Below are 12,344 nucleotides of genomic sequence, written 5' to 3'. Positions count from 1 at the left end.
ACACACTGCTACTAGTAATTTTCTCATGGAATACTCAGAGGCCAGCATATTCTGTTTGGAACACTAAAAGCAGGTAGTACATACCAGGGCCTAAGGTGGTTGTGCTTCTACTACCAGGTGGGCAAAGTGCACACAGGCACCCTGGCCTGTAGAATTAAAGATGGAAGTTGATACTTAAAGCTATTATTAATCATAGCAAGGAAATAAAAATCTCAAGATCTGTAACCATGTGGGTTTTTACAAATGCACAACCTTAAAAGAAAAAGTACACAGAAGAAGCACTGGTGGGAGGGGCTAATGGAGAGTTATCATTCAATGGATACAGAGTTGCAGTGTACAATGCTGACAAAGTTCTAGAGGTGGATGGTAGGGATGGCTGTGCAGCAATGTGAATGTACTGAAAAAAGGGATAAGAGAGTCAATTTTATGTACATGTATTTTTATCACAATAAAAAATAAAGAGAAAGAAAAGTCTATTTATCACTATTCCTTAGAGTCCTCTGGAGTAAGAGGACTCACCTGGAAGGACAACATGGTGGGCTTCCCAGGAAAGGACAAGCCTGAGCAGAAAGCTATGGGTTGTGTCCCTTTCCAAACCATGAAGCAGATGCAGCAGAAGAGTTAGTCACCAGAGTTTATGAGGAAAATCTTATGAGGACTAGGAGCAGAACTGAGGATTTTTACAGCTGGAGTAGACTCAAATTTACACAGGGCAATCAGGTCTCATTTCCAGTTTCATTAAGTGCAATGTTTACTGTGCCATAACTGCACAGTTCCTGGACCAGCTCAGGGCCTATCTGCAGGGTAAATAGATAAAACTGAATCTGGCTCCTAAGTTAACATTCCTTGGGGGAGAAGAAAAACAGAAACAATACAGGTAAAGAGCCCCTTCCAACAGATATTACCAGGGAAGCAACCAGTCATGGACATTTTAAACAAATGAGACAGGACAAGCAATTCTCTTCAATGTTACTGGTTTTTTATCCCAAGGAAGTTAACTCCAGTTCCCTCCACTAAGGGTGGCGAAGGAATGCAGAGCAGTATTATAAAACACCCACTGTCCTCCTTTACTTAGGAAGCACAACTTGCAGGGGAACACAACTCACAAGGAGGTTTGGCAGGGGAGGAAGGGTGGACAGGACCTTAGGAAGGATGGAGGATTTATAAACTCACCACCAAGAGACTTCTCACCTTCCTCTGCACTCCATGAGAGGTGGCCTTCCCTGCCACCCACATCAATTTGGCTCTCCGAGTCACTACCCAGGATGTGCAAAATGCTGTCTCCCAACATCAGAAGTACAATTCCAAGAGGACAGGGACCCTAGATGACTTGTGTAGATATCTCCAGAGCCCAGCACAGTGCTTGGCACACAGAAGATATCCACACAGTCACTGCATGAGTGCTGTTCCAATTTCACATAATCTGTATCAAAAGGATGGCCTAAAATGAAAGTAATAAATTCTTGCTTGGGGAACTCCAGGAGATACAATTATGTTCCAGGCAAGAAATGAAAAATGAGAAAGGTTTTAAGCTATACTCTGAAATACCAGTGGACCCTTACAATGATGAATTTCTCAGGAGTTTTTATGCAAGCTGGAAATCCAGAAAAATCAAGAAGTAATAATAGTTACATTAAAGTTGTTATTATAACTTTATGTAGAGAGTCCCACTATAATTTTACAGTCAGAAGACAACTATTCCACTTCCCATTTAAATAGATTCTAAAAATCAGAACCAAACCAGAAGGCAAGAAGTTATTAGTCCAATCCATCAGCCATACGTTCTAAAGCTGGTGAGACTCCACTATACCTGTCCAGAGGAAAGGAGGCAGTATACTTACTCTCTGGCTGGAAGACAAAATCGTACACCCAGACTATCAGCAGGGTGCAGAGGACACTCCAGGCAATCAGCTGCCAGGGCTCATACTTGGTGCAATGTCCATTTACATAATTCTTGGCCTTTGTAGAATACACTTCCAAAATCTCAAAGTAGGGCTCAAAAGCCTTCTAGAAATACAAGAGGGGGGGGAAAAAAAGAAAGAAAAACATTATATTCAGAGAGAGAGAAATCTGTTCTTCATTTGTTCCTCAGCTCTCATTTTTCAAGGGCAAGGCCATTCATGATCTGGCCCCACCTCAGCAGCAATAATCTTATCATCCTCTACAGTCCTCAAAGCTTCTGCTCCAGTCACCCCGGTGTGCACTGCCCCTTGCAAGTCAGGTGGACTTTGACAAGGTTTTTGATCTTCTGGCAAGTCTATAAAATAGAAGGTTCAGTTGGTTCATCATTTCAGCCTTGAAGCTTCACCATGAGTATACAGTACTCATCACCCCACTCTCTTAACTCAAGCGAGTCCATCTTTTCCTCCTTCTCTACTTTATTTGAATCTTTCCCATCCTCTAACTCAGGGGTCAGCAGATTGTTTCTGTAGAAGGCCAGAGAGGAAACAGTCCAGGTATTACAGGCCAGCTAGTCTCTGTTACAACTACTCAACTCTGCTGCTAGGGCACAAACGCTGCCACAGACAACGGGAAACCAATGACTACAGCAGTGTTCCAGCCAAAGTGAATTACAGATGCTAAAATTTGAACTGCATATAATTTCATACATCACAAAATATTCTTTTTATAAAAATAATTTTAAAAACATAAAATATCATTCTTAGCCGATGGGCTGTACCAAAACAGGCAGCAGGCCAGATTTGGTCCATGCACCAGTCTGCCAATCTCCGTTCTCGTGCCCAACTTGACTAAAAATCTCTGAGAGCCACAGATTATATCTTATCTCTCTGTATCACACAGTATCTGGCACAAGGAAGAAAAAAGTCCTCTCATCGGAAAATCTACCCGACTACCCCACTCATGAGAATTCATCTCTCCCATTAAACTCGCCTCAAGTATCTCCTTGTGCCACCACACAGAGCCTATCACCAGTCAGCCTACTCATCTGTTTTTATCTTCTGCACTACGTGGTTGAGTCCTTGAACACTGATCAGACCTTAGTCATCATTTCAAGCCCCCACAGTGGCCAGTACAAAACAAGTTCATCTGATGGTAGTCTGTTCTTCACTCACTTCTTCAATGTTTACTAAGCGTCACCAGTGGTTAAGGCATTAGCCTGGGGGAGCCTTACGATAAACATCACAAGTTTTTGCCTTCACTGAGCTTACAATCTTATAGGAAAGGGGCAGGAGTGTGTGTGTATGTGTGTGTGCCTATGTGCACACCTGGGTGGCTCAGTTAAGGGTCTGCCTTTGGCTCAGGTCATTACCTTAGGGTCCTGGGATCAAGTTCCGCATCAGGTTCCCTGCTCTGTGGGGAGCCTGCTTTATCCCTCTCCCTCTGTCCTCCATCCCCACCCCCGGCCCCTGCTCATGCTCTCTCTCTCTCTCTCAAAGTCTTTAAAAAAAAGGATTTAAGTAAAATGCTGACAGACCACTAAGGGAGGCCTATTTAATTCTAACCTGACAGAAGAAAGGGAAGATACAGTTAAAAGGGTAAAGGAACTATTGAAGAAAATTCTCTTGGCAGAAGTTAAAAGAAAAAAAAAGTCATACCAGGAAGAGAGAAAAGTAGCTGCAAATGCATAAGAAAGTCTAGAAATGGCAATAATGTTCTGTGTAGTTAAGAGCAGCGATGACAACTGGGACCTTTCCATGTCATCAGTGCTAGATCCCCAGCACACAGAGAGCACTCCATGAACATTTGAACCGTGGCCAGCAGTACAAGCGTGACCAAGCGCAGGTGTGAACACAAGTCAAAGAACGGAGGCTGGCAGAAATACACTAGGTCCAGATTAAAAATGGTCTTAAAAAAAACATGGAGAGTGGGAATATAAATTGATAGGCACTTTTTGTAAAGCAATTTGTCAGTGTCTATTACATTTTTTAAATGTACATTCATTTGGACCCACATATTCCACTTTTTGGTATCTACATGCTTCAATGTGTATAGGCTCAAGGACATTCACTTCAGTATTCTTTGTAACAGTGAAATATAAATATCATAAATGCCCACTCATGGAGAAATGATTAGTCTATAATACACCCGCTTTATGTATTCATACTACGTAGCATTTAAAAATATAAATAAATAAATAAATAAATCTAAATGAACTACATAGACAAATTTCCAGAACATAATGTTGAGTGTAAAAAAAAAAAAAAAAAAGAAAGAAAAGAAAAAAGAAAGAAAAAGAAAAGGCAAAAACAACAGCAGCAAACAAAAGGCATGAGTTGTTAATCAGGAGAGTACTTTTTTTTTCTTTTTTTAAGATAACTACATGGGAGATAAAGGGAAGGAAGACAGAGGTCAGAAACATAAATTTCAGTTAAGAGGACTGCTGAAACAGTCCAGAGGAGAAACAAACTAGGTTTGGCAGGATGACATGGGGACTGAAAAGCAGTACAGATTAAAAACCCTTTTTGGAAGCAGCACAAACGGGGTTTGCTAACTTCAGATACAGGAAGCATAGAGTAGGAAGAGGATAGGTAATTCCAAATGTTCAAGTTCAAATTTGAGAGAGTGGGTGAGTGGTGTCACCACTAACCACGGTAGACTAGAAGAGAAAGGGAAGCTGAAGAAGGTAAAGGAGATTTTGAGATATAGATGATACTGGTTTGAGTTATGCTGCTGTTAGATATCTACCTGCGGTGTTCCAGCAGGAGTGTGAAAGCTTAGGAGGACAGGTACTGAACAAATGTCTACTGAAAATACTTTTCTAACTTTAGCAATTAGGCTGCAGTATAAGGTCATTAACATCAGGCAAGTACTGGGTTCCCTAGAGGGCTATCCATGGAAACACAGCTTATTGCCACCCCTCAAGGTTCTTGGCCATTCCCCAGAGCCCACTGTTGCTACCAACAACCTCAATCCTGCATGGGAGTGACAGTGCTGGTCAGAACCCAGGGAAGACCAGAGGAGTCTACCCATCATCAGACATGTTACATCATGATTGCCATCATTATAAAAAATCTTGTAGTGTTAAGACTATGATCAAACCAAATGGTTAAATTGCATATATAGGGTGCCTGGCTGGCTCAGTCAGCAGAGCATGTGACTCTTGATCTCAGGGTAGTGAGTTCGAGCCCCACACTGGGAATGAAGCCTGCTTTAAAAAAATAATTAATAAATAAATAAATAAATAAATAGCGCATATGAATGGGATGACAGAAGAAATAATCATGCAGATTAGCTTTTCCTCTGGTGATACTAATTCCTAATTCACCCAGAAAATAAAGGTTACCTAGTTCAAAAGATGTCTGTAAATATTATCAACCTTTCGTACACGGGATAAAAAGTAATATAATTAGCATCCAGGAAAGAGCAAAGAATCAGCTAAATGCAAACTATGTCAATTTTTACACAGCCTATTATGACATAAAGGCATTTCTTGCTAACATTTATAAAATTTACTTTCAGCAAGAATATATTTTCTTGGTAATTGCTCTAAGATGATAATGGGAGTCCTTAAATTCCAAGCCCTTAAGTGTATCTCCTTAGGAAGAGATCTATGTCTGTATTCTCCTTCTCCAAAGACAGAATGACGTTGTCCTTGGATAGGTCCTAGCAAACTGTTTAAATAGACAACTAGCTGGTCACAGAAATTACATGTCCTGGCCTCAGCCCAAGGCCCTTCTGGTTACTACAAACAACCTAGGCTCTGTCCCCAATGAATAAGCACCTCACGGCACTAACACTCACTGCTTTATAGGGCTCTGTGGGCTAATCCACATTGTCTCCTTGGAAAAAAGAAGGAGGCAGCTCCTTGGGGCCTTGCACAGGGCACGAGCCCCAGGCTGGAGCCTGACGCAACACTGCAACCCCAGAGAAGCATATGATCCCAATGCTGAAGGGAACCCTAGAGATCAAGTCCATATTCTCACTTCACAAACAAAGGCCCACGGTGAGACAGTGCTCCTAAGCCCAGCCAAGACCCAGGGTTCCGTGTTTTTTCCATTCTTCATTCTAAGTGTCCACAGTTAGAGGATCACTTAACACATCACCATTCGGTGTCATCCTGAGTTTCCTTCTCACAATTTATGTTCTTGGCAGAATCTGTCCTGGATACATGTACAGATCAGAACAAACTTTAACAAACTATGTGACTACCGATATAAACACATCTAGACAGAAACAGCACAAGAACGTAATATAATTATAATTGCTATTTCCCACCATGTTTTCTTACTTACAGAAATACATTTTTTGGTCTATATATACCTGCATATGTATTAATAGTTACAATACTTAGGCTTTTATTTATTTCAATTTAATCTACATAATGTCTCAGGAAATAGAAGAACCATGAACAGTCGTCTATGAAGGCCACTAGCTTGTTGTGCCCCTCCAGACAAATATTTCCCCCACCTGCGCATCCACTCTTCTAGACTGCATCTGTGCATCTAGAAGAAGGGACACAGAATAACTGTCACAGAACAAATAAATTGTGTCTGTGTAAAATGTGTATCTGCGGGTGTGTGTGGGTGTCTATCTCCAACCCTTAACAGTTTTGGTAAAATTTCCACAAGTAAAGCAGTCCTTCTTCTAGGGTTTATTATCAGACTGAAAATGTATTCCTCTGGAGGAAAACCAAAACAAAACATTTTGCCCACTGAATGTATATAAAATGATGACAAAGGATATCATAAATCTTTTTAAAGTACAGTATTAAAATGGAAAAGATAAACCTCAGTAGGATGAAGATTCAAAATGTTAAGTGCTTTAAGGAGCTTATGTCAAATAAAGATGAGTAAACTAACTGGCCTTTCTCTTCTTACTTATTCCATTCCCCATCTAATGATTAGGGTTTAGCTGACGCCTACAAGACATCAAAATAGTACTCAATAATCCTAATCATTATCAGACAAAAGGCAGCTGCTGGGATTTATGGGAATTTAATGGCCCTCCTAGTCCCAATCACACTGAACTCTTTCAACTCCTGAATCACTTCAAGGGACCAAGACACTTTCAAAAAAGTAACGCAATAGGGGTGCCTGGGTGGCTCAGTTGGTTAAACATCTGTCTTTGGCTCAGGTCATGAACCCAGGGTCCTGGGACTGAGCCCCACATTGGGGGGTCCCTGCTCAGTGGGGAGTCTGCTTCTCCCTCTCCCTCTGCCATTCCCCTGACTGTGCTCTCTCTGTCAAATAAATAAAAAGAAAATATTTAAGGAAAAAAAAAAGTAACACAATAACAGAGGTCTACAAATTTTGTAAATTTGGGCATCTTACTTTTTATTTTTTCATGTATTTAAAAAAAATTTTTTTAGAGAGGTTAGAGGAGTTGGGAAGGCACAGAGGGAGAGGGAGAGAGAAAATCCCAAGCAGGCTCCATACCCAGTGTAGAGCCTGACAGGGGCTTCATCTCACAACCCTGAGATCATGACTTGAGCCAAAATCAAGAGTCAGACACTTAACCAACTGAGCCACTCAGGCATTCCTGCATGTTAACTTTTTAGACCATGAGGTTTCATACTGTTCTAATATAGGCCCACAGGTATATGTTAATCATCTAGTACACACAGTAACAGAAAGATATGAAACCAAAACAAAGGTTTCCAAAATAAAAACTAACACCTGATCACTTGTTTTTTTTGTTTGTTTTTTTGTTTTTTTGTTTTTTTTTAATTTATGATAGTCACAGAGAGAGAGAGAGAGGCAGAGACATAGGCAGAGGGAAAAGCAGGCTCCATGCCCCGGGAGCCCGACGTGGGATTCGATCCCGGGTCTCCAGGATCGCGCCCTGGGCCAAAGGCAGGCGCCAAACCGCTGCGCCACCCAGGGATCCCAGATCACTTGTAATGCATTTTCATCTTTTTCTATTTCCTCTTTTTTTTTTTTTAAGATTTTTATTCATTTATTCATGAGAGACACACACAGAAAGAGCCAGAGACACAGGCAGACGGAAAAGCATGCTCCATGCAGGAAGCCTGACGCGGGACTCAATCCCGAGACTTGAGGATCACGCCCCGGGCCAAAGGGGCCAAACTGCTGTCGCCAAACTGCTGAGCCACCCAGAGATCCCCTATTTCCTCTTTTTTAAAATGTTTGAAACACTAAACCGATTCTGCATCCCTCTAAATGGATCACCACCTTCAGGTTTAAAGTGGTGCATTACTGTGATCCTACTCCTGGCTTCTTTAAATTTAGAATGCAGTTGTGTAATGCAATGAAGGGTATTAATATGGAGGTATTTTGTACTTCACGCAACCCATGCTTTTTACACTTATGATTTATTCTCTTAACATTTTTGTGAGGCCAAGATTATTTCCTGAGCACCTACTATACACATGGTGCTATTTTATAGGAATCAGAGATCACCAGTTTATTTCACTTAAAACTTTCTCTTCCCTTCAAAACTCAAAGATTAGGTGACCACCTAATCACACCTGATCACAGAGAGAACAGAACGAAGAAAAAAAGGCCAAAGGTGCCATGACAAACACGCACAGGAAAGGGCGAAGCACTTAAAAGCATTAACTCATCTGTAGAGAATACACAGTGATATTTATATAACTTAAAATCTTCACTAGCTTTCATGTTATTTTCTGTGTGCTTCATAACCTCACAAGGTTCTCAGGTGAAGAATGAACAGTTTCATGGGGCACCTGGATGGCTCAGGAGGTTAAGCATTTGCCTTCAGCTCAGGTCATGATCTCAGGGTCCTGGGATGGCGCCCTGCATCAGGCTCCCTGCTCAGCGGGGACTCTGCTTCTCCCTCTGCCCCTCCCCGCTTGTGCTCTCTCACACTGTAATAAATAAGTAAAACCTTTAAAAAAAAATAGAATGGTTTCACTTCGTGTATAGTAAAGAGTGGAATCAAGAAAGATTAGCTTTGCTCTATAGCAAAGTCAGGACTAAAACACAGGACTTCACACTCAGAGTTGAATTCTAAGATGTCTGAGAACATCTCTCTGGGTTCCACATTATATACATCTAAACATTAACCAGAGGAATATGAACTCAAAGAAGAGTACACTCAAAGAAACCAAAATGCTGTGAGGCCAAGCAGAGGAACCAGCAAGTTATTCCAATGTGCGTCCTCTTTCCTGATCCTCCCACATCAAAGAAAATCAGGCTAAAGATCAAAGAAAAACATTCCCACTGTCAGAATGATTGACTATACTAATAATTTCTGAACAGAGACATGGATTCCTCGCCAAAGAAAATGTAGCAATTTTGCTCAGTTGATTATTACCCAGCACAAAGTCTACTAAGGTTTTCTGGGCAAAACTAAAGTGCCCATGGACTAGCTTCCCTAGTTCTCTTCGGCTCCAGTAACAATAACTTGGGCTTCTCAAAATGCTTGCTCATCCGAGAGGACTGCTGGCCACAACACAGACCTGGGTTCAAGTGTAAGCCTGTCATTCACAGGAGGAAAGATTCAGAACACTGATTCCTAACAATATCACTACAGATTCACTGTGAAACTGGGATTCTGGGAAAGTTACTTTTCTACAAAAGGTTCACCTCCCTATCACAGCACAATGACTTCTTTGCATTTCTACTATGCCAAATATCCAGTATGCCTCACTGCAGGTTATTTCTCAAGAGTCAACCAGGGCCAAACTGCATTAGCCAACTGCAGCACTGTGAGTTAATGCGTCCCAGAGGCAAAGCACTCAACCCAGGTTGGGGAAGAATAACCAAATAATTGTTCCATACCTGATCTCTCTTCTGGTACCAAGTGCTGAGAAGAATGCAAACAACAGCAAAGGGTAATTTTTCAATCTCCTACACCACCTTCAACATGGCAGGAACACAACATTTATTTATTCAACTACAGTGAAATAATTATAATACTGCATACACTTAGGACTGCTTTGTAGGATCCTCAGGAAGAGTCCACCTCACCTCTCCCACATCTCTCCTGGTGGCAGTGGCTCAAACTCGCAGAGGACAAGGGCTGGTATTTGGAACCAGACTGCACACACAGGCACCGTTTAGATGAACTCACAAGATACATCATGTCATTGGTCACCAGAGCCAACAGGGAGGTTAAAGACCAGTACATGACCACTCTCCATCCCTCACAGATGAACACACTGAGGTCCAAAGATCACGCAGCTTCCCCATCCACTTCTTTTTTAGAGGAATCACCCAATAATTGACTTAACATATTGCTGAGATTCAATCACCAAACTTAGAGGCTATCCATCTTTTAGATGAGTGGTAAAGGCATTCCCAAACATGCTGAAAAGTGTTAGTGAGGGCCCAGCCACGTCAGTCCACAAGACCAACTCACTGCTCCTGGCTAGTATTTATTCCTAAGCCAAATACTATGAAAATCAAAATCTCCCACCCTCCAATGCTGCAGAGAAAAGGGAATTTGTTTTCCTTTCACTTGACATCTAATACAACTACACATGTTACCACGCAACAGTTTTTCCAGGAGAGCCAGAAATCCGAGCTTAAAAGCAGGAATGGGCTAGTGAGGAAAAGAAAACCCGCCCAAGTTCACCCACTGCCTTAATGTCTTAAGATCAGATGGTATCTAAAGCCTAGGACTCAGGTTAAGGAGTGGAGTTAAAAACACAGAAGACCCCAAAGAGTTAATATAGTCCTTCTTACTTCACTTCTGCCCTAAAAACACAAAAAAAACGAAGCAAATTAAATCTGGTTCTCTTTCATATCACATTCCAGAGAACTTCAAAGTGCAAAGTAAAAAGGTAAGAAAACACTATTGTTTTTAGAGCCTTAAAAGGCATTAAAGTTTATCAGCAAAACCAGATCACAAGCCCAAAGGAAAAACTCCCTTGGGTCATTAAAGAAGTTAAGAACTGAGCAACAAAACCAAACAGCCATCTGACTGCATTACAGAAATGTTCAAAGGGCCTGAATCATCATTTCTTAGATGGTAAAGAGCAAACCACGTACCTCCTCCAAAATTCCACTATGTGAATCAAGTTCATCTCAATGAGCTTAACAGGCCACGTTTCCCCTTCTAGCCACGTCTCGAGTCCGAGGTACATACTCAGTACTACTCCACAAACACTTAAAAAGTCTGATTGCTCTATGCTTAGCACCAGAGCCTTCAGGCAAAGCACCTGCCCATCACTGAGACACAATCTTGGCCTCAGAAAGGGGACAGACGTTCAAGATTCTCAAGTTATTAGAAGTGTACTCTTGGAAAAAAATCAAAGCTTCTGAGCTCATAAACACTGACAGCCCTAAACATTGCCAAATGGGTCTGTAAATTCTGTATTTATTTACTTGTGGGCAGGGCAAGGCATCAAGTGAAAACTGATGCTGATTCTGTCACTGAAGACTTGGAGCCCTTCTCCTGTAATGCATCAAGAAAGGCATCTTTCTTGGAGAGAAAGGGAGCTTCAGCTAGGAGAGAATGCTGACATGCGGGAAACCAAGCTCAGTAAGCAGAGGAACAGGCTGAGGGATGCTGAGATAAGAGCAATTACAGGTTTCCTTGCTAAATACATTGTCACCCAGGGGCAGGGAGGGAAGATGTGGGGGGAAAGGTCTATTCAAACTTGATGCCTTGCACTCCCAGAGCCTCTTACGGTAAGTAGCTAAATGACTGTGCGCATATACAGAAGTTACCTTTCAAAGTACAAAAGGAGTTCACTATCCTATGGGCGGTTAATGGGAACTCCTTAGATTATAAGCAAGGACCAACAGAAATAATCCCATAGGCTTCACACAGAAAGGAGAAGTCTTGGCTTCCCTGAGCATACCGCAGCTGGGGAAGAAGTCATATGGGGTTTTTCTCCTTCCTAATAGTATTTCTACCTTTGTCATCTAGACTTTCCAAATTATATTTATAGAAATATCCATTTCAACAGTCATGCTGCTATCAGAGATAAGACACACTGAGTATATGCTGGGAAGTGTAACCTAAATTAAGCTGCAAAGGCTATTTCCCTGGAGATTTCTAACATGTAATCTTATTCAAAAGCACAAACCAGAGACCTATCCCTGGGCCTCCGACTGGCCCTCAACTGATAGAAACACCCTCTGGAAAATCTACCTTCAAAATCTAGTAACAAAAGAGCTACTTTTTAAAACTGAAGTAAGACTCTAAATTTAACATTAACATTTGGAAGTTTCTGACTTTTTTGATAATCTGTTGAAAGTGCAGAAGATGTGTTCTTCCAATGGAAAACTATACATGATGGAGGCCGTCCCCCTAAGTTACCTGATTCTAAGGAAGTAATTTTACAACCCTGGAAGTTCTAAATAATTACAGCAATTCAAACTATTCTTCATCTATAAACATGTAAAATCTGCCAAGTCTGATAAAGGTTCAAGTGACTTCCCTCTCCATGAGGGAAGAAACCAGTTTGGGTACTGTTTTCATATTCATTTTAATATCCCTGATCTATAAAT

The 12,344-nt window shown here is 41.4% G+C and overlaps 1 protein-coding gene across 2 annotated transcripts in view; it reads right to left on the bottom strand.

Annotated features, from left to right (window-relative positions):
• Positions 1–12,344, bottom strand: part of SGPL1 (sphingosine-1-phosphate lyase 1) — a 57,201-nt gene that overhangs the window by 28,094 nt on the left and 16,763 nt on the right. For both annotated transcript variants that reach the window (XM_072756233.1, XM_072756232.1), the window contains exon 3: positions 1,842–2,007. In XM_072756233.1, coding sequence (XP_072612334.1) covers positions 1,842–2,007 — 166 coding nt within the window. The remainder of the gene's footprint in view (positions 1–1,841; positions 2,008–12,344) is intronic.

Source organism: Vulpes vulpes, chromosome 4, assembly GCF_048418805.1.
Source record: "Vulpes vulpes isolate BD-2025 chromosome 4, VulVul3, whole genome shotgun sequence".
Classification (NCBI taxonomy): domain Eukaryota; kingdom Metazoa; phylum Chordata; class Mammalia; order Carnivora; family Canidae; genus Vulpes; species Vulpes vulpes.
Note: the sequence above shows the minus strand (reverse complement) of the source record. Positions and strands in the feature narration are given on the sequence as shown.